The sequence below is a fragment of the Molothrus ater genome, chromosome 10 (genome assembly GCF_012460135.2).
Source record: "Molothrus ater isolate BHLD 08-10-18 breed brown headed cowbird chromosome 10, BPBGC_Mater_1.1, whole genome shotgun sequence".
Classification (NCBI taxonomy): Eukaryota; Metazoa; Chordata; class Aves; order Passeriformes; family Icteridae; genus Molothrus; species Molothrus ater.
In genome coordinates, this window is record NC_050487.2 from 16822704 (window position 1) to 16845331 (window position 22628).

The window sequence follows — 22628 nt, forward strand, 5'->3', positions numbered from 1 at the left end:
ACCTGTGTTCATAATCTTAGAAGACATGGAAAATTATTTAGAAATAAATAGTAGCAGAAATAGTTCAAAAACTCATAAAGAATTTCCTGGTTGGTAACAAACGGGATCCCTAAATGGGATCTGTGTGCTCTGAAGACCAGCAGTTTACCAAAATATTTCAGAAAGAATGTGTTACACAAATCACTATGGAGACCTACTCATACAAAGATCTTTTACATAGAGTCAAAAACTGATGGCTTAAATTGCCAAGATATCAATCACTGTCTTGAAATTGCCTAATGTAAGTGCCAAGTAATTATTATGAGGTAAGAAACAGGGTCACACTCTGTTATCTCCTACTTAATAGCTTATTTAGAAATTATTAGGCACTCCTAAAGATTGATTTTAGAGCACCAGAGGATGCAGTAATTATAGTTATCAAACTTAAAAAAGAACACCACTAAAGCCCACTGAAGTGAAGGCCTCACACTGATCAAAACCCCTGAACTTGGACCTTAATTTTCTCAAAGACATCTTCCCCCAAAGCCACATAGGTCTTATCTATTGGGAAGACCACTTACATCCGGTTGGATACAGATTTAAAGTATTCTGCTAATACAATAAATTGCATATACAGGCAGTGTCTTTCTGAAAATTCTGTGGGTTTTATATTTAGCTTGTACCAGTTAAAAGACAAAGGTTGTTATACTGTTATACCTTTATACACTGACCTAAATCTTGAAATCCTGTATGGAAAAATGGTACAAGTACATCTCTGCAATAAGACAGGGAAACTGAGAACAGATTTGTTCATATTATAGCATGTAGATAACATCCACCATCCTATTCCCAGTGAAGAGTTCCTCATGAGCTGTTCAAACTCACCTTTGGGTAATTTTGCAGCCTGGGACAAAATGTAAACACAAGATGTCATGCCTGACTTTGCTTTTCTAAGGGTTGTACCCAAAGCTTAGTGGCATTAAGTGATGCCACTAAGTGACAGGGAAGCCTTGCAGTGTGGTGTCCTGGGTCCCTACAAACCCTGGGCTCACTTGTGCTGCTGTTACACACCATCTCTTGTAAAACTGCTTTTGCATATGGCAGGGTTGTTCAGTCCTTGTATTCAGTTCCACAGGATGGACAAATGACAGCGTGTGACACCTCTTGGAGTCATTCTGGATTTAAAAAAAAGGATAATAATGAGCATTCAAGAATGCACATTGTTCATGTGCAGACTCTATGCAGAAACTTGAAATTCCCAAGCCACCTTACAGTGGAGGATCAGGGCAGCTGAATCAACAAGAGCCATGAGTGAGGACACAACATATCTAAGTGCAGCTACACACATTTCCCACCTTGCACCTCCAGATATTCCATCATGGAGTGCTCAGCATAAAGTGAAGGTGGTGTGTGAGCCTGCTCTGAAGAGATCTGTGATCACTGCACTCCAAATGTAGAGAGCGTGCCATCCTCTGCCTGCAGGTAGGAGACAGGCAGTGAGATTTAAGACTGCCTGTCTTAAATGGGAATAATGGTATAGCAAATTCCCAGCAACAGATCTGTTTTTCATCACAGGCTGCATACTGAGTTGGTGGAGCTGGTAAGACAGCAGCCTTGTTGTTCTGTTAAAAAATATGATCTTGCAGAACAGGAGGACAGCATACAGTAAGTTTTCTTTCAGTCTGGAGTGGAACAACATCACTCTATGTTTTAGGTTGAATTCAAAGAAAGAAATAGCTCAGCAGTCTCTCAGGAAGAAAAGGAGGAGAGGAAGGAGGAGTGCTGCTGGAAATACTTTAACTAGAAGCATTTGAAATATGTAGCAGCTGCCTTAGAGACAATTACTAGTTACCTTTAACATCTCATTCAGGCATGCAGCAATTAACTCCTGTGGCTGTGCAGGCACCCAGCTCTTCTGGTGGTGCCTGATCTCAGCCTCAGTAAGAGTTCATAGATCCTGCAGGTGTATCTCTGCCAGCAGTCTTCTCATCAACAAAGGGCCTGAGGGTCTCAGCAATGATGGGAAAGTGTCCTGGAGCTGCACCTGGAAATACAAGCAGAGGAATGCCATGAACATCTTGGCTTCACAGAGCACTTACAGGCTGAATGTTCACAGCTGAACTGTGCCTAACCATTGCAATGATCCACAACTGTTACTTGTCTGACTATAGGAAATGCATGACCACTTAATTATTTAAAAAATTATCTTGTAGGGAACTGTGTTAAGGATGACCATTACCATATATTTTCTGATTGCCTGCTTTCCACTGGTAGCTTTCAGATCTATCAGATTTAAATTCCCATAAATACAATTCTTCTTAAGTTTCTAAGTGAAGTCTTTCCCAAATGACCTGCTCCTTTCTAAATTTTAAGTCAACACTTGTCTGTAGTTCTCAAAGCCGCATTCATGTCAGCTTGTCCTGTTTATTCTGGATGGTTCTTGCAGCCCATTCTAACACAGGAAATCAGGGTTATTACAAAACCCTCCAAGGCACAAGCTAAGAGGAAAAACCTGATTCTGGCCCCATGGCAAATTTGATGCTGCATATTATATATGTAAAGTCAGGCTAAGTCTCTCTGAAGAGAGCTGTTACTGGAGATTCAAGGGTCTGTGGGCATAGTAAGCCAGGAATGGTTGCAGAGGGATCATTATTGAGAAAGAAGGGTACAGCAGTGAGTGCTGGCTGCAGCAGAGCTCAGTGTTCACTTTAGAGCTCTTCTTCCTCTCTGTGCCTTGCCAAAGAACAATCACTCTGTGCCACAGCTCACTGAGGAATGCTGTCAGGTGTTGATACAATCACAGGGAAGCCCTTGCTCACCTGAGGCCAGGAGATGCCATGGAATTCTGCCATGGCCTGGGATCCTCTGAGCAGCCTCTGGCATACGACAGCCTCTGTAGTGAAGCAATATCCAAAAAGCACATCCATTTGATGGCAGAAGGGAGGGGAACAGAGAGATCCATGCCTACAAACAAAGCAAGCTGCATAATTAACTTCTTTCGTAGGCTCTTACCCTTTGTTACACTGAGCTCTTGATTTGCATGGGATTACACAAATAGCTGAGACTGCAGGAATCAAGAAACAAACTGGGGGGTTGTTCTTCCAGCACCTTTAGAATGAGTGGGGGCAAGACTTCATCCTACAGGAAAGTGCAGAATCAGCACAATTTGGGAACCTCTCATCTGTCACTTTCTCCCATAAAGGGTTAGCAGGAGAGCAATGAGTCAGGTGTGATGTTTTAGGCTCCAGTGTGAGAGTATCAGCTGTGTGAACCTGTCATCAAACCTACTGAGGAAATTTCAACTTCCAGCAGAAAAAGCAGGGCTGGAAATGATAAGAATGAGTCTATGTCATGAGCTCATACAGATCTGTCTTTCCCCTCTTCCTCTGACAAAGAGCTCAGTGAAGCAGCAAGCTTCATCCTGGACCCAGGCTTCCAGGATTTTCGTCCCTAGTCCTAACTTTCTCAATCCTCAGCCTGAATCATCTCTGCTGCTTCTAGATGTGCCCACTGGCACAGATGACACCTGCAACAAAATGGAGAAGAACTGGGGAGAAGCCTGGGACTGGTGCAACCCTTGGCATTGGCCAGGGAAGGGTGGGAGAAATTTCATCCTGCTGTCAGGGAAAAAAAGAGGCCGGAATAATGTTTCACTATTAGAATCTTAAAAGGCTTTCACAGTTACTAATGCATTGGATTATTATTTATGGGGGTCATTTTTCATGTGGCTGCAGCACATGTAGCCATCAGTGCAGCAACTGTGACACGTTAGCCAGAAGCAGGATTCCTCCATTCAGCTTGCCCACCGGAGGTGATTGATAGACACTGCAAAATCATAAATTCTGCTTTTATTATCTTTCCGTGTTTATTTGTTTTCCAATCCTACAGCCTTATCAGTGCATCAGTACTTACACAAGGACCAGCCTCCACCATTAAAGTAGGAATTATAGCTGTAATTAGCAAGCGCAGCCATTAGATGGTAATGTTCCCTCACTGCTGTGCTGGAGGATCTGCTGAAGCCGATGGGGTAAACTTTTCAATCAGTCATTGATCTGGAGTTTCTCTTTGGAGATGTGTTCAGTACCCTGAACAGCCTGGGAAGTATTTAACTCTTACAGATCCTTCTGATTGTCACTTGGTTTTCAGTAGTTCTGCAAATCAAATCTCTGGCAACTATAAATTAGAGACCAATTTTAAACTGTTTGACCTGGGTGGTTGAGAAAGACTTAATAGCACAGAGGGAGGGAAGATGAGATAGTGTTACCTTGCACAAAGATTTATGATTTCAGATAGGAATAACATCTGCTAGCCTGTGACTGTATGGGATAGGAGGTAAGGATTTCTGAACATATGTTTTAGGAATTTTAAAGTATAAAACAGAGGAATGAAAAAAGATTGTCCCTGCACCATATGTGACTATATACATATTTATGTCACTATATATATAAAACATGACCTTTTTCTGAGCAGTTGCAGCACTTGGATATTATATGCTGGACACTTCAAAGATGAAAAGGCCCCTCTTTTCTCCAGGGATATTCTGGGAGCTGGTGAAAACATGACATTGGCTAAGGTGTTAAGAGTTTGAGCACAGTTTTGACACATGTTGAGTTCTCCAGCTTGCTCTTAAGAATCCACTGGTAATATGTTGCTCAACTCAGAACATCTAAAAACAGGACTGCACCTCTCTAGATGCATATGCAGGCCTCCTCCTTTGCAATTTTTGGAAACAAAGATATAGCCAGGGATTCTGGAATATGCTGACAGTACTGAAAATGCATGCAAATATGAATGGGCATCTGGTTGATGTCACTTGCTAGGAGCAATGGCTATTTTCCATAAGGGACAGTAATTTGAATGATGGTTTTCACAGCAGTTGGAGTCCAGTCTTTTACCTCAATAGCCCAAACAGGGTGGAAAGGGAAAAAGAAACAAGTGCATGAATCCCTGAACTGGATTCCAGTTCGTACCCAAAGAAACAGCAGAGCCTGTTTTTTTTTTTTTTTTTTGCACACACAGAAAACCAGGCAGCCTTAATAATGCATTTTGTTTCATACATGTCCTAGGCTGAGGCTTCTTTATCAATATAGGTATATTTCCCAGGACAGACAGAGATGAGAGCATAGCCTGAATCCTGAGCAGGAATCCCTCCTGGCTCATATTGTAAGATGCAGTGTGTATACCATACTAAGGATTGTCAGTAATAATATTAATGTACCACTACAATGTAAACCAAAAACAAAAACAAAAAAAAAGCCAAAAAAGCAATGTGTTGATGCCCCACCCTACCAAAGAGTACAGACAATGTCACCTGGCTGCAGGTCTGTGCAGCTGCTCATTTATGCAGTTAAATGGATTAAGACTTTAATCCATCCACTTGGTTGTTTTGCAGTGCACGGTGGCTCTGGGGATTACTGACACTTGCAACACACTCCCAAAACCAGGAGAACTCTGGGGAAGAGGAAATTTTGTCTCAACACGACCTTCAATATGGTAACACCACAGGTAACATCACTTTCCTTCATCCTTTTCCCTTCATTTCTCTTCTCAACAGCAAAGACTGGTCTGGGGCAGTAACACCTCTGTGAGCTGCAGTCTCACCTGCTCAACTGGTTCTGCACTGGCCAGGTCAGGCCACTGCCAAGGGGCATCCCATGGCCTTGTTGTGCCAAGATACAACCAGCAGTATTGCCAAAATAAGGGCTACAGAATTAACTCCTTAAGCAAATAAACTTTGCTTTCTGCTTCTCATTGTGGAGTTTTGCTGATTCTTCCTGTTTCCTTTCCTTCCTCTTTGTAACTTGTGCCATAATAAAAGGATTCCTCAGGGATTATTTTTGGCCAGGTGACTGTTCAGTACTTTACACCTCTTCCAACTCTTGCTATAGGCCTGTTCCACTCAATACTAGTCCTCTCTAAAGACCATCAAGGACTCACAGGGCTTGAGTTCTGCCTGGAAAGCTCATAGTTCAGACTGAAGCCAGCAAAGAGCAAAAATTACTTTTACATTCTAGCCAAGAATACATTAGGAGTCTACAGCTGAAATATTACTGAAACTGTACAAAGCACCAATACCTTCAAGAGTGTTTCATGGTGTGTTTGGAACTCCAGTGTCCACAGCTGGTTAAGGAGATAGGTGTCAGTCTTGGAGGCAGTTTCCTTTAGGCCCTCTGGATGTTCAGGAGTATCAAAGAAATCCAGATACAGAGAAAAACAAAAACAGACACAAAAACATTGAAAACATTGCTGTTCCCTTGTCCCTCCTCACTCAGTTGTGACCTGCTAGTCCCAGAGTCTGCAGCCCCCAGATCCCCACTCCCACAGGTATTAGCCACGTTGGAGCACTTGGACAGCCCAGGAAATGAACCACACCTAGTCCCAGGCAAAGGCATCTGGGCAGCAATGGAGTGTGTCCCTTCCACTGTGCTCAGAGTGAGCAGGAGTTGGATCAAGAGACCTGAGGTGGGTCCCTTTTCAGCTCTCACAGTGAGAACAAGGCTGGTTCCTTGCTCTGGACATTGGCTCAGGCTTTAAAGACCTGATTCAGTTCCCTGCTGTGCTGCAGATCTCCTCTGGGATCCTGGACAAGGTGTTTCTTGTAGTTTCAAGTAATAGTCAGCCTGTTATCTACCTGTAAGCAAGATGCCATGAAAACAAGGAGTCCCATCCCCTCATTTTCCCTTTCACCAGGGTTGGATCCAGCAACACAGAGCTATAAAGTGCCTGGATTTATTTGGCTGGTCTGGGGGAAAGCCTTTCAGTTCTAGTTCCAGTAATATTCTTTGCTGGCTCAGCAGTCTGAAGGCACTCACCTGCTGGCTGCTGCCTCACTGAGCAGTGAGAACATGGCCAAGGACAAAAGTGGGCAGGACCACCCCTTTTGGCAGACTCACTGATCATCTTAGCTGCAGCACAGAGCCCTGGGCTGCTGCTGTCACAAATATATTCCCAGTTAACCACTCCAGTGACAGTAAACAGAGAACTACCCTGCACAGAAATTATATTACATTCTCTGGTGATTGTTTCCTTCTAATGCACTAAAACATCCTCAGCTAATGCCCTAATGAGATTTTGCAGGTATAAAGTGTATGGATGGCTCAGGACTGCAGAGACATAATAATAGGAGAACATTATGGAAGACTGAAAACAAATCTATTCAATTTGTTATTCCTTGGAAACATTAGGAAAGACAATGAAGCATTGCAAAATACTTCTCAAAAGCTCAGGAGTTGCCAGTACTGTTTTCTCCCCCAGATAAAACCTTTCTCTGAGAATCTTCAGCATCAGGACTGGGAAGGACATTCAGGGGGTCTGCCACTGCTTGGAACAGGCTGTACTGGAGAAGGACAGTGGTGGCCTGGAAGGAAGGCACTCCTTTGATCCCCAGCTGTATGTTAAGGATGGGAGTTTCCCCTCTCTCAGTGAATGTGCATTTGTCAGTGCTGTTGTCTCATCAGGACCACCCTGGGAGAGGCCTGGGGAACTGGTTGTGCCACAGCACAGCTGCAGAGACATTGTACTCTCCAGTTATCTTACACAGGCTTGCTGCGTGCCTGACTCCCTCTGCATTCATCCTGCCTCTCATGGAAAGGAAGAAAGAGTGGGTACTTCCCACCAAGGTGCAAACCAGCAAGATGAAGCTCAGGGGCTTGGGTGAGCCCATGATGCTCAAAAAGTCAGGTGTGTTTGTCAGCTCACAGAGAGTATGAATTTCCAACTGGATGCAGTTTTACAAGTGTTTACCTTTGTGCTGACCTTGGTGTGTTCTCTGAGAAAGCACAATCCAAGCAGTTTTCCATGTGACCTCATTAGTTTCCCATATTTTCTGGAATAAGTCAAAATATGGAGCAGTGCCCAGTGCAAAGTGGTTGCTGTGGTTTCTATTCCTGCCAAAAAGAGGACGTGGAGGACCCAGACCAGGTTGTCTTTGTCATATTGCAGAGCTGGTGTTGCCTTTAATCTTCTGGCAAGAGATGGGTGAGTTTAGAGTACAGCCAACATTACAACATACACAGTCATCAACTCCAGATGACTTCAGCAAAGAATAGTTTGCAGAATCTCTGATTTTCCAAACCAAGTAAATGTGAAGAGCAGTAGAAAATAGTAGTGTCTTATAAGTTTCTGTCTCCTCATGTCTGAAAAAGCACCCTGTCTCATAGGCAGCATTAAAAAGATTTGAATGATAGCAAAAGATCAAGCTGGAAGTTTTTCAATGGCAGATGTTTCTTTTACAGATATGCTGATCTGCTGAATTCAGAACACTTCATGGGGTTTTCTTATATCAGTGAAAGCTTTAGGACAAGTTCATAGAATCCCATTCCCTTACCACTGTCCTCCTGTGCCATCCTGCAGGACAGAGCTCTTGCTGACACCAGAAAAAGCAATTGTGTGTTCCTGCTTTACCAAAGAATATGCAAACCATACAAGTTCCTGACAACTGAAAACTTTCCTGTGAAGATCTCAATATATTGAAGTATCCAAGGTATATTTTGGCTGTAAGATCTACTGCTTAGCTTTTCCAAGAGATTATGTTTCGACACGATGATGATGGTTCCCTTTCAGGACAGTAATTAGCAGCATTTAGAAATACATGGCTAAAGCACCATTCCCTTTGAGACTTAGAAGTCTCTCCTAAATTACTCCACATATAATGCCCCTTATTTACATGGCATCTTTAGATTATTTTATAATTTATCTGCTAGCTACTTTAAATACCCAAGCTGTATAACTTCCTGCAGATGTCATGTTGGCTGTCGTGCCATCTGAAGCCAGCACAGCCTCCTTCCAGTGGTGGGGAGAGGAGCTGGCTTGGGGGGTCTGGTCTCCTTTTCTCAGCACAGCTGTGACACTGCTGCTGAGGAAATTAAAATGGGAGCTGCTGAATGCTCCCCTGATTACTTGCTGCTCCCTGTCTATCCTCTGTGCTTATCAGGACAAAAGCTGAACTCTTTTTACTCCAGCAGTAGGAAAGAGGTTTTTCTCCTTCCTACCATTTCGCTGCACTCCTTGTAATTTTTCTTTTCTGGAACCTTCAGCAGGGCAGGGGCTGCTGAGATGAAATTTGTTTAATATATGACACTTTCCCACCAGCTATTTCTCACCTAGCACACTGTAGTCTCTCAGCTCCTACTGAGATTTCCCTCTTTCCCTGAGGGGGGAAATTGTAAAAGCTATTTTGAATGGAAATTTCATCTAAATTATTCCCCTCAGTACATGGAGGAAGAGGAAGAAGAAATTTTAAAACCTTTTGATTTAATCTGAAAGATAAGGTTCATAGCTGCTGTGTTTTTTAAATCTGATTGCTTTATTTCCTGTGGATGTCTCTGAAGCAAGGAGAAATCCATAGTGAAACCTACAATTTTTATTCATTTCTGTAAGATATGTTTCCACGTGCATATAAAGCCATTGATTTTCTCCAGCTAATATGAGCTCTGTGAAATCACCTTAACATATCATTCATACAGATTTATAGTGGCTCCTCAGAGCATCCTGGAGAATGACCCAGATAATTTAGGACTATTTTTCCTGTGTTTTATTGTGACCACGTTTGTCTATGCTATATTCTATGAATTATTTTCTACATTGTGCCTTCATTTTTATGTTCAGTCAGACCCATAAACCCATTTTTTTCTCTAAGAGTTCTGCAAGGAGTTTAGAATAATTTAAAAATGTCACATTCGAAAGCATGTTCTACTCTTCAACTCTTCTTAATCAGCAGTGAGGATGGTAAATCAAGTCAAGCCTAATGCTAGATCCCTTTGTACCACCCCTGCAAATATACCTTACCTCATTCAGCGAGTTTCCAGACGTGGCTGTGAGTTTTACTGAGACTAACTGAAATTAATTTTCCACACATGTACAGAATGTTACAAAATAGCCAACACAAAGCTGGCCTTGGCACTGAACACAGTAAAGGAGGAGGATCTAGATGCCAGGAGGTGCTCTGAAAGTAGAGTTCCCTCTCAGGCTGGTACAACACCTTTTTAAGACCCAGCTATCCCATCTCCCTTCTCCTGCCAAATGTGCATGTAAACACTTAAGCCTGAGCTCTCTGAGACTCCTGCTGGGTGTGAAAGATGAATGAGATGAAAAAGGCTGCCCTATCAGAAGGATAAATGAAGATATAAAAATTGGCAGTTTGTTCATGGTTACACTGATAAGTGAGTTACATCGACCTCATCTCTTACGATGTTCAGTGGTGGGACACCCAAATCCTGCAAGCTGTCTTGTAATTAGTCTGCAGTCAGCCAGGAACTTTGTGTACCATGCAGCCAATAAGGTGAGTGATGTTTTGGGGTACTTGGACTCCTAAATAATGCTGCATTCCATCTTTTGACTGGTTTTTCTTGTCCTGAACAAGCTTCCTGCCACTGGCTAGCTGGCTGTGCATTGGGTCTTTGCTATACTCTCTTAACACCCACAGAATCATAAACTCACCCCCTTACTGTTCTTCCATAAATCATGACTGTGAACTGGTTTGGACTCAACGAAAAAACTCACAACAACAAACATGCAAAAACCCCCCAAAAAACCCAAACCAACAAGCAAAAACTCTTGGCTTTGTAAGATTTGCCTTCTGGCTATGAGTTACTGTTAAAAGTAAGGTGTAGTTGACCTCAACAAAGGAGAACCATTTCTAACAGCATGATTTGAGTCTGGAGAGACATCTCAAAGAACTGAGGGACAAGGGTGAGATGAAACTTGCCCATGCATATTGGAAAAAGGTTAAAGAGCTGACCTTTTCCTAGGTACAAGTTTTATTTACAACTCATGTTTTTAGTGAAATGGCAAAGCTGTTCTTCACATCCCTTGTTTGACATCTCTTGTGCTCCAATCTCTGTGTGATGAGGCTTATCATCTGCCTGGCTTATATCATTGACTGTAACAAACACCCAAAGTAAACACAGTATTCCTTATACTATTCTACTTTCAAAAGGTTGGCCCTTGTTTTATTCTGCAGGGCATATGCAGCCCTACACCTCTCTTTGTCTCTCTCTTCCACTATTTGAGTTCACAGTGATTTTTGCAGGTACATCAACTGTATTTTATACATGTTGAAACTCAACTGTCTACAAATATCCATAAATCTGTTCTTATGTGACCCTCGAGTTTGTTGTTACTTTCAATTTAATTCAGCTGCAAATGTTATTAATGTAACATTTCACAGTTATGAATATAATGGAGACAATAATATAAATATAATGAAGACAAAAAAGAAGTGAGAAGATAACAACATTTCAGCACAAGGATTTTATGGGGAGGGATTTCCTTGTCTTGGGTTACCCACTGTTCTCAGTTCAAGGCTGCCCTTACAGCACGGACTTAAACGCAGATGTCACACATGATGACAAATGGTAAAGGAAGTGTGTGTAACACCAATTCAACTAGCATATTATTTGTCTTTTTTAAACATGAAATTTCATTTTAGTACTGAAGAAAATCAGATTTCTTGTTCACAGTGTATTTTTCTCACCTGAAGGCATTGGGCAAATCAATGAATTAAGCTTTGAAATGTGCCAGAGGCAAAATTTTTAATCAAAAAGAGAAGTGAATAGCATTTAGTGCATTTGGGCTCATACTTCAGGATTACAACTGCTTGGATGAACATCTTTTTCTAGTTTCCCAAGTAATGTCTCAGCAGGCACTTGGTCAGGGCACTGTCTGAAAGTAAGATGAAGTTATTAAAATGGAAAATATGAGAGTGTGACATAATAATGACAATAAATGTTCAAGATGAAGATTAATATGAAGCTATTTTAATTCTGTTACAGAACTCAAACACAGCCATGGTGTGTCAGGTGAACGTTCAGCCAGTCTCATGTTCTGACAGCACATGATTGCAGGTGCCTTAGAAAAGTTTGTAAGAACAGTACAAACGCCAAACACTGTATTGTTATTAAACAACCCTAAAGTAATTTTCCTGCTAAAGATATATCCAAGTGCTTCTTGAACAGAAAGAGATGTTAATACAAATCCTGTGATGAGGCTCAGACTACCAACAAAGCATGTTCAGTGCAACCCCCTCTGGCTCTTTTGACCCATCTCCCTTTTTGTTGCATTTGTCACCTGCCAGAGAGACAGCAAAAATTACCTGTTCTTTCACCTCCTGTTTGTTCATGAGTTTCTAAACTTCCTCAAATACAGAAATAGTTTCCTCAAATTGCAGAGGCTGGTGCAACAGATAATTTCTTTTTTTTCAAAATGTAATCCTATAGATGTCAGGTTCCCCCACTACACACCAATGATTCACTGGGTCATTCCATGAAGCCTCCACAGGGACAGTTTTGCCTTGGCCTTTGAAACAAAACAATTCCCCAAACAACTTATTTGAACAGAAGTAAAAAAAAAAAAAAAAATCAACCCTTGCTTTTAATTTCTGGATGGATGCAGAATCTACCAACTTGTACACAAGGCTGTCTTTGTCTCCAGGGTCTGCTTTTTCCTTTTGCCAGGGTAAATAGCTTCCCTGGAGTCTGGCATTTGTCCTGCTTATGGCTGTGGCACTAATATTGCTACCCAGGAGAGGCCCAACATGAAAGAGAAAGAAAAGCACAAGAATAACATCAGCAGAGGATATGGGTGGCAGACAACGGGACAGTGCTTTCCTGTACCACAACTTAGCAGAGCTGAGCACCATATAATGCTAGGTAGCTCTTTCATATCTATCAAAATTAAATATTTTAGGCTTTCTGGATTCACACACTCCTGCTATCCTGCAAATATAAAATAATGCAGTCCTTGTGCAGTTCTGTGACACGAACTCACTTTTAGGTGAAGCAATCACAGTGGTTTAAAAAGGAACACACCCAGTTGCACATATTTCCCTGGAACAGATACCTGCAACCTGATTTCACAACCTAAACCGTATTATTACGGATGACAGAGGTAAAGGTGGGAGTCTCCTGCCGGCCTGTGGCTGCCGCAGCCTAGCGTGGGATGGCACAGAGCCTGTAGGGGTGGGGCTGCAGAGTGCCCCCCATGACGGGCTCCGTGCTGACCCGGGTCACTCCCTCGGGAGGCGGAAGGTGAACGCCCGCAGCAGGCTGGCAAAGAAAATGAACAGCTCGGTCCTGGCCAAGTGCTCCCCCAAACACACCCGGTGCCCTGCAGAGGGAACAGGAAAGGACAGTGAGTGTCTAGGAATTTTTCAGTTTCATAATCACTTAGTTCATTCCTGTTGAAAGCAGAGGTGGGTTTCGTTTTTTGTTCAAGGCGAACAACACGAAAGCCACAGAACTAAAACTATATGATTTCCCTTTCAAAAAGATCCCATCTGATGTCCTAGGTTAGGAGACACAAAATTAAAATTTCAATGAAAACTCATGAGGTGCCAACATAATTTCTTTCTGATCTGACAGAAAAAAACTATTTTGCTTTTACAGATGTTGCACTTCAGGACCACACACACAAAAATCTACCAGCTGTTTGCACATGCTTTAGTGAGTTAACATCAGCAGAGCAAAATTACTTCGTAGTGGCATTTGCAGTTGAACAGAGACTTGGTCACTTTACAGGCAAAGCATGAGGCTTACTGTTCATTTCCCAGGATTCCCATTCCTTGACACCAATGGTGTGAGCAGAAAAGGTGAATATTACATACACATTTACAGATAGCAGACAAACATAAGGAAAGGAAAAGCTATTTGAATTAAGAAACCACTTCTGTGTGGACATTTAAGTGACCATCAACAAACTAAAAACAGTCAGCAGGAGCTTTACTGCTAGGTATGATTACTAATAGTGCATTGTTACCTTGTTTCCTTCTTTTGCAACTGGATTTTCAGTTCTGTAAACAAGAACTTAATCCTGTGTTTATCAGGATGCCGTCTGCTTTTCTTTCAGCTTGTTTCTTTAAAAGGGATTGCAATAATTCCAGTACACACAGGACAAATTACTTCTCAGGAAAAATGGCTAGGTATAAGGAATACTACAGACAAAACTTGATTGCAGCATGCAGCCAGCCCGAGAGGTTCGGGAGTTTGAATGGGATTCCCACCAGTGTCCTATGAACAGTTTGGGGTCTGACGGCACAGAAGCCTCTCCTTTGCCAGAAACAAGCCAGGAGTGTTCTTTAAAAGCAGCAAACAGCAGAGATAGCAGATGTTATCTGAGGAAATACCATGATCTCATACTTTATCCATCATCTCATCTGCTGGGTTGGTTCAAACTGTCAATGCATTTACCTGCTGAGAACGGTAAGAAAGCCTCTCGAGGTATAAAGTTTCCTTCTTTATCCAGAAAATGGCCAGGGTTGAACTGCCGAGGTGTCTCCCACTGCTCAGGGTCATACAGAACAGATGCTATGTTTGGTATAACAATGGTGCCCTGCAAAGAAGAAACTGTTGCTTCAGTCCCTATTGCCTGTCACCCATCAGTTTAAGCCTGATGGATAAAACTGTTGCTTGTTGGCATTTGGGCGAGTGCCAAGCTGGGCAGGGATGTCTTAACCAGGGCTTTGGCAAACCAGTTTCTCCTCTTAGTCCATCCCCTGCCAAGCAGGGCTGGTTTCTGCAGTTGTGATGGGCAGGAATTTGAGGCTTCCCTGGCAGAGGCCTTATCAGCTGTGTGAGCACCTTCATGCCAAGTAAAAGACTTCTTTCATTCCTGGGGCCACAGATAGTAACTCTTCCCCAGGCACCACATTCCTGAGTTTAATGGAGAGTAGTTTATAGATGGAACACTGGTTACAAAACTGAAATGCCTCTCTGCTGAAGAAAGAACAGAAGCTGAAAGTGTTTCTGTACCTTTTTGACAGGGAATCCCAGCAGAGTTGTGTTCCTCACACATAATCTGGGGATGCCAACAAAGACGATGTTGCTGAAGCGCTGGATCTCATGAACCACAGCGTTTGTGTAGGGCAGTTTTCTCCGATCCTCATAACAAATTAACTGGGAAGGACCCAGAACAGCATCCAGCTCCTTCTGCACTTTCTCTGTGGAGCAATATTCACCATTTCAGAGCAGAAAAATGCATAAAATACTTTAGCTGGTCACTTTTCTCAAAGCAAGAGAAAAATGTGTTATTTCAACATCGTACATTAGGTTCATACCCTGTGATCTAGTATTATTTAATGCCTGAGTTTAGTATAGGATAATAGAAATAAACAGGAAAACCCCACCACTCTCACCTTGGATGTCTGGATTCACCACCATATAGAGCAGTCCCCAGTACAATGTAGTGCTTGAAGTCTCTGATCCACCAAGGAAAAGATCATTTATGACATATACCAAATTCTCTTCATCATACTTGGGCTTGGCCCCCTCTTTAGACTGTAGATGATGATAAAAGGTGAAGTTAAAGCATGAAAATTTTCTTATCCTGTATGCCCTCTGTGTGAGAACTGTGAGACTTCCACAGCTGGCATGTGCACAAAGAATAGTCAAAATTACAGTTTTTGATGCATACTAAGAGTGTAGTAGTTTCCCAAATAGACACAGTAAGTCTGCATTGCTGTCTTTCATGAGGTGGATTATTCTTTCATCACAAAAAAGCAATTCTATGCTTGATGACCTAATCATAAATACTTCAAAGCAAGTTTGCAGTTGACCTAAGTGCACTTATAAGCAAGTGCCCTACAACATGTCACTCCTTGGCCTTGGTATCTGATGGTGCCAGCAAATGTCAAAGGAAAACATATCTGAATAAAAGGATTTCAACAGATCATTTTGAGATTAATTTCTTTTCTCAGTTCAGGATAAATGTGAACTGATAGTAAGAGGTACCCATGTATTTCCTTCTAAATAATAAGGGAGTAAAATAAAAACACAACTAGAGAAAATACATTAGGCAAAAACATTTTCAAACAAACAGATGGCAATAAATTTGTGACACCAGACTGACACCAGAGAAAGCTGCATCTTTACCTCTAAGATGCTTATTTTAATCTTACCATACTCACTCAGATACTAACTGTAAGATGATGTATCAGCTTCTTTCAGAGCCCATGAGCCAACACTGTGAGGACACAGCAGCCTGAGTAGCTGAAAGCTTATGATCAGAGGTAGAAACTACATAAACTTCATCTACCCTAGGAAAGAGATGCTTCTTTCACCTCCTGAAAAGTTTGAAGTGGAAACCAAAGTGCTCTTGGCAGAGCTTCTCTGGCTCAGTCACTTCCTACTATGGAAAATAATAGCCTGGGCAGGGAAGAAGATTAATGTTGATTATGGCATTGTTTGTGAAATTGTTTTCTAGGCTGTCCAATTTGAATATAGGGGCCAAGCCAGCCATGCCCCAAACAGGGGGGAAGTTAGAGGTAACATAGGAATAATGATTGCCTGCCAAGGGAGAAACCAGGCAGTTCTGAGGCACAAGGACAGCCAGTGTTGGAGCACACACACTGGATCCCAAAGAAGCAAGCCTGCTATTTCAGGGCAGGGATTTGTGCCTATGTATTTCATCCAACTGTAAACATGAGCCTTGCTGTAGAAGATGAGGTAGTCTACCAAAGTTATGTAGCCTACAGGAATAAACTGTCTCATGTTTATTACAGGATTGAAATATACTCATGGATATTTATGGAAAGCAGATAAGAACTCATGGGTTCACCCCCTATCATACTTGCTGGTAATTCATTCATCTTACCAAAATACAAAACTGGATGCCTTTCTGAGACTTGTGAGTTAGTAAGTGCCAAGATACTGTATTCATGTTAAGAAGCTTATGAAATGTAAGAAGCTATGGTGGAAGGGTCACACTGAGTGATTTAATGGTCTATTTGACCTTATACTTTGTAACAGCATGATCAGCCAGAATGAACACTTACTTTCTCAATCTCAGCCAGGTAAAAGTCAATGAAATCCTGTGGTTCAGCTGGTATCCCTCTCTCTACATGCCTTCTGATCTCCTTCCTTGCAAAAGAACTCAGGACATCATAGGAAGCCAACACCTTCTTATGAGGCCCAGGGAGGCGACACAGCAGCCAGGGCAGGATTTCGTACATCTGCAGGAGGGACACACAAGAGGTACCATGGATTCTCTGTCACTACAAAGCTGCTTTTAGACACACCAAAAGGCTGAATTGTCCTGCCCAGAAGTGTTGATAGTGGAATGAATAAATTAGCATTGCTTTGAGCCGATTTTTGCTGTCATGTGGGAAAGCTTTAATAGAAATTTGACACAATTCCAGGGATCAAGGCAATTCTGACAACACTGTGCTCATGCCTTTAAGTTTACCTGGCTAATGCAGATCACTATATGACCTCACTCCTGCACAGCTGGAGACCCCAGCTCCCACACACTCAAAGTGTAAGGACATCCTTTCTGGATACCATGGGGCTGCTAAGATTAACAGGTCTGCAGCCTCAAGTAACTGCTGGAATTTTTGGAGCTCACAAAAGGAATTATGGTCTGGGTATCACTCTAAGATAAGGGCTAATTTAGTTTTCCTAGTCAGAGTCTTCATGACTTCTAAGGAGCAATAATTGTTCTCATGGCTAACAATATTGCATCCTCAGCCTGCTGCATGTATTTGCACACACATTTGTTAGCTCTAAGTCCTGTCCTCTGCCTTGGATAGTTCTGTCTGTGCAGCATCTGCCATTCCACCCTGCCCAGCAAAGAGGAGTTCTATCTCCTCTCTTTGCTCTTTCAGACCCAACAAGCAAAGTCTCTCTAATTTTAAGCGACAGTTTGTAGGTTACTTCATTACCACTTCTCCACCTTTGTTTCCCTTCAGAATCACAACAAAAGATGTCCAAGACCCCAGAATATGTCTCACAGATAATTACACTTCAGAACCCGCTGTAACACTTCACTGGATCTAAAAGGAAAATAGTGGTGGAAACACCCTAAGATCTTGTTTGCCTTTTTCATTAATCTCCAAGGACACTTCTTAGCTCTCAGCCAACATTTGGATGCTGCTCTGTATTTAGTGAAGACACATTTTTGTATCTGTGCTTTTACTTTCTACCTATTTCAGAAAAAAACCCAGCATATGATTTACTCACCTGATGAACAAAGCTGCCTGCAAACTTGAATATTTTCTCTGTAGCATGGATCAGTTCATGGAAGGTTTTGTCCTCATCAGAGAAGTGATATCCAAAAACCACAGCACAAATTACATTTGAAATAGAATGGAAAAGAGCGAAAGAAGGATCCACAGGTCTTCCTGCAAACACAGTAATTGGAATTCACTCTCAGTGTTTTTTTCAGGTGATCCTTATACTGATAGGACTCGATGTTATTAAAGATTTAATAAAATGTTCTCTTTATCCAGCTGGGGTGTGAATGAGGACAGAGATGTGGCACTAACACAAATTAAGGAAAATAAAACATAGTCTTAAAATAAAGAACACTGTTAAACTGTTTCCTCTAAACTCTTAACTGTTAGCTCTAAAACAATTTCACAGCCCTTTCTGTGAAATAATGTACAGCTAAGATCAGTTCTAGAGTATCATATCAAATCTGCTGTCTTCAGCTGTGAGGAGAGAATGTGAGAAGGAAGTAGTGTCACTGGAGATCAACTAAGGGAACTCAGTGACAGACATGTTCAAAAATGTAAAAAAAATAATTACAAGGAAAACCTGTAGGAATGTGGGAAGGTTTAAGAAGACGAATAGACAAGAGCTGCAAAGTAAATATAATGAAACTATTACAGTCTCAGCTGTGAGCAGTAAATCATATCTCTGATGTTTTTTCTAAAGCTATGAAACAGATATTAATAAAAAGTGATTTGGATAGAAATCGTCCTGTAATGGACTCTAGGATTAATGTGATAATCCACTGAAGTTCCCTCTCACCTCCTACTTTGTTTCTCTTGCCAGTAGTTACTTAGCCAGATAGACATTAAAATATGCAGGGCACCCAATGTCATTGAAATGTAAGGAAATTACTAAGCTCTGCAATACCGTTCAGATACCCATGGCAGGCAGCCTGAGAATGGCTTGGCTGTGCAGTTCAGCAGCATTGTGTCATTGCACAATACATCACAGACAAATTATCCACCCATGGAGGTGGAATTTCAGAAGTTTCCAGCTTCACTAGATGCATGAAGAGCTATATAAGAAGGAAATACTTGTGATTCTAGGCTCTATCTGCTCTTGTGCTTTGGTAAGTTTGGATACAGCCCCTAGAAGGGGTAGGTAAGTTTGTATACTGAAGATACGGATCCATATCTAGACTGAAAAGCACCTGATTTCTTAGCAGGTAAAATACCTTTGAGGTTCCCAAAAAACTCCACCAGGTGAGAGGCCTCCTCTTGCACGCGATGCTCCAGGCCTTTTTTCCCCATTCCCAAATTGCGTAGAGTCATTATTCCAAAACGCCTCTGCTGCTTCCAGGAGCGACCACTTGCAAGTATAATACCTGAGGGTGTTCCCTGGCATGTCAGTATTTGCCACAGACATGGAACCATTCATTTAAATATTATAAAATATATGCAATAAATCAGGGAATACAAGTATCTTTAGTTGAAATTATTGGTAACAAAAAATCATAGCCAAACATATCCAAACTATAACTAGACCACATGTTCTTAACATTGAACATAGTGAATCATTGAAAAGAGCAATCTAAGGATTTTCTGACTGAGCCATTTCTTGATGTCTTAAAAAACCCTGAAACACCTTAAGATGCCTTTTTATGAAATCTGCTTTAGCCATACTCAAGTAATCATTCTCAAGAATAACTCGATGAATTTCCACAGAGTAGTGTTCAGGTCAGGGTATGTTTATGGAGATATAGATCAATTAATGTGATGATTGTAGGTTGTGGTGATGGAGGTGAAAGATAAGTGACATTTGGGCTCTGTTTCTACCCTGGAAGAGATAACACTCCTTTAATTGTCAGATTGCACTCCTGGCCACCTGAAGAGCCCTGAACAGCTTCTGTGGAGGTGAGGCTTCAACCAGCTTTAAACAATCTGTGTCTGCTTTGATCTAGCAACTTCAGGGACAGGAATAAATTACTGCAAACTGCTGGAATACCATAAGAGAAGTGAGTTTTCCTGTGTTGCAGGCACTCTCACAATCAAAAAGTATTTACAAAATGTTTGGGGGTGTCTGCAAGTACAGAAATGTGAATTCTGAAGTAGGGATTTATAGGTCTCTTGCTCATGATGGAGAGTGTTTGGCAACCATTATGCATGCAGTTACCAAACAAGCATTGAATTCATGTGCTGTACAGCAAAATCACGTGTACCACAATGGATTAGTCTGTGATTAGGGCAAGATTGCTGGGTTCTGGGTTGGATCACATACAAACACCTTGATTACAGCAAGAAGGTCACATAGAAACAACCTGGAGTGTTTCCTGGGCTAGGGAAAGCTTAGTGCAAAAGGCACATGGCAAACAGTAAGATATTCTCAAAAAGCCAGTGGAGGGCTTGAACAGTATCTGATGGAAGATCATTCTGAACAGGAGGGCAGAGCCTAACAAGGCAGAATAGTTTTCAATTCAATATTCCTTTACACTATTAATGGCAGGAAAATCTCACCTTTTCCTTTGGCCAATGCTCTGAAGAAAGGTGACACCAGCCTGCCAGAAACATCTTCAGGGTGTGTGGTCATGCCATCCTTCACTGCTTGAAATCCATTCAGTATAATCACTGGGACCCACCCAAACCACAGAGTGTACATGTTACCATGAGTTTTTGCCAGCTGTAAGGGGAAAAGGTGTCAAAAAAAGAACAGATTGAATCCCCATATATAGATCTCAAACTGCACCTGCTATTCACCAGCCCCGTGGACAGTTTTGTGCTGAAAACATCATCCCCATGCATGTACTTGTAGCTAGAAGCAGTTGTTTTGCTGAGAATAAGGTTTTCAGCAGCCAATTTTATTTACCTCAGGGGGAAGCTATTTTCTTTTTAAAGCACATTCTGGAGCAACTCTGCAGCAAAAGAAAGAAAACTTTGTACTTTATGTTGCATCACCTCCAACCCCAGCATTTTGTACCTTGTTAATTGAACAGCCACACTCTGCACCACCCTGGGGCTCTGTGCCTCCAGTGAGTCCTGCCTTTGCAAAATGAAATAAGCTGATAAAACCTGCACCATCTGTGTACTCCAGGAGAGGACATGGACACAGAAATTAACCAACAGCCAGGAAGTGCCAGTGGGCTGCATTTGAGTCCAGGGTTTCCTCATAGTACTGAGGAGAGCACTCACCATTGGACCCAGCAGAGGTATCCAAGCAGGGATGGGTGTATGGCAGAGGAACTCCAATCATGCATGAAAAAAGCTTTGTACAAGTATGGACTCTGCTCCAGCACACCCACAATGATACAGAAAAGGTAGCAGACAGTGTCTAAGGTGTCATGAAAATTACATCCAGTTGACCACACCAGACACTTGCTTTTCCTCATATTTATTTAGATTGTGGCTTTCCTCTCCCTGCTGGAGCGTCACAGCCCGAGTCTGCTCTGCACTCATTGGCCCATGTGTGCTCTCAGGCATCCACCTGAACTAGAGGTCACCTGCAGACCATTAGAGGAATGACTGTAGCTGTCACTAACAACAAACAGTTTTCAGGAGCTGTAGGAAGATGGAGAGTAAATGCCCCTCCTGTACTACAAGCATGCATGCACCGTATTACCCATTTTGTGATCAAATTAGGCAATGCCAGTGAGAATTTAAAAAGTATCATGTAGGGATAGCAGATATAGCTATCACTACAGTGAATACAGCTTCACACTTAGCAGTGCAGAAGCATCTTTTAGATTATTGTTTTTTTCCAACTTTAATAACAAGTCATAAACTCTGTCCCCAAGTTAACTTGATTCTTAAGGGCATTAACTTTCTTATGAAGAAGACATATTCCACATAAGAAGGTGACTCAAATGTAGGAATCAATTGCTCTTTATATATCCACACTTTGTCTGTAACTTTCACAGACTTAAAACCTTCAATTAATCACAATTCTTAAAGTCATGGCTGAAAATAACCAATTAAGAGCATATTAAAAGAAATACCTCCATCAGAAGATCCCGATGAAACTGAAAGTTCAAGTGCACCAAGTTTCCAAGCAATGGGAGAGGAGTTGGTCCAGGAGGGAATTGCTTGCAAGCTTTTTGCAGCCTGAAAAACTCAACAATTAACAAAAAAAAGATCAGGACTATAAAACCTTGAGTTATAGTTAGCATTTCTAAGCTAATTTGCCAGCTGTCTCTATCAAAAAGGAGGTACTGGAGCTGGGAAAAAGTAATCTTGCTTCTTGTTCCACCAGTTTTGTCTGCAGACTGAGTTCTACAAAGTTTCAGATCCTTTTCCCTCCCTCTGTCCCTCCCTCTTCATCAATGCCTGCCCTTTTCCTGCACCCCATCTATTTGCCATACAGAGATGTATCAAACTGAGCCCTGATCGAAAGCTCATCTCTCTGCTTTCAGCAAGCCTCAGTATTGGAATGGGGAATCACTTGTACTCAAGATATTTTTCCTGAAGCTTGTGCCAGGGAACTGCTGGTGTCTGTTGGGAGGTCTGTGCTGGAGGGACACCAGGTGAGAGCCCTTGCTCACATGAGTTTCATCAGCTTTGGGAACTTTAAAAACATACTTAGTGATTTGCCTTACAGTGACTTAATTCAGATTGAGTGTTACATGTAGGTTAGACCACACAGTTACATAGAATGTGTGGTCTAACAATAGCATAGAGCATATATATATTTACAATAGGTTAGATTGGATATATGGTATGGGATATATGAATATATGTA

At 41.8% G+C, this 22628-nt stretch overlaps 1 protein-coding gene across 1 annotated transcript; it reads right to left on the minus strand.

Moving 5' to 3' along the window:
- Positions 1 to 12982: 12982 nt before the first annotated feature.
- On the minus strand, positions 12983 to 22059 carry LOC118690183 (cytochrome P450 2J6-like). The gene is made up of 9 exons (XM_036388936.1): positions 21889 to 22059; positions 20414 to 20576; positions 19135 to 19284; positions 17928 to 18088; positions 16745 to 16921; positions 15107 to 15248; positions 14724 to 14911; positions 14163 to 14304; positions 12983 to 13083 (listed from the first exon to the last, which is right to left on the minus strand). The coding sequence occupies exons 1-9, from the start codon at positions 22057 to 22059 to the stop codon at positions 12983 to 12985; spliced, it is 1395 nt and encodes a 464-aa protein (XP_036244829.1).
- Positions 22060 to 22628: the final 569 nt, after the last annotated feature.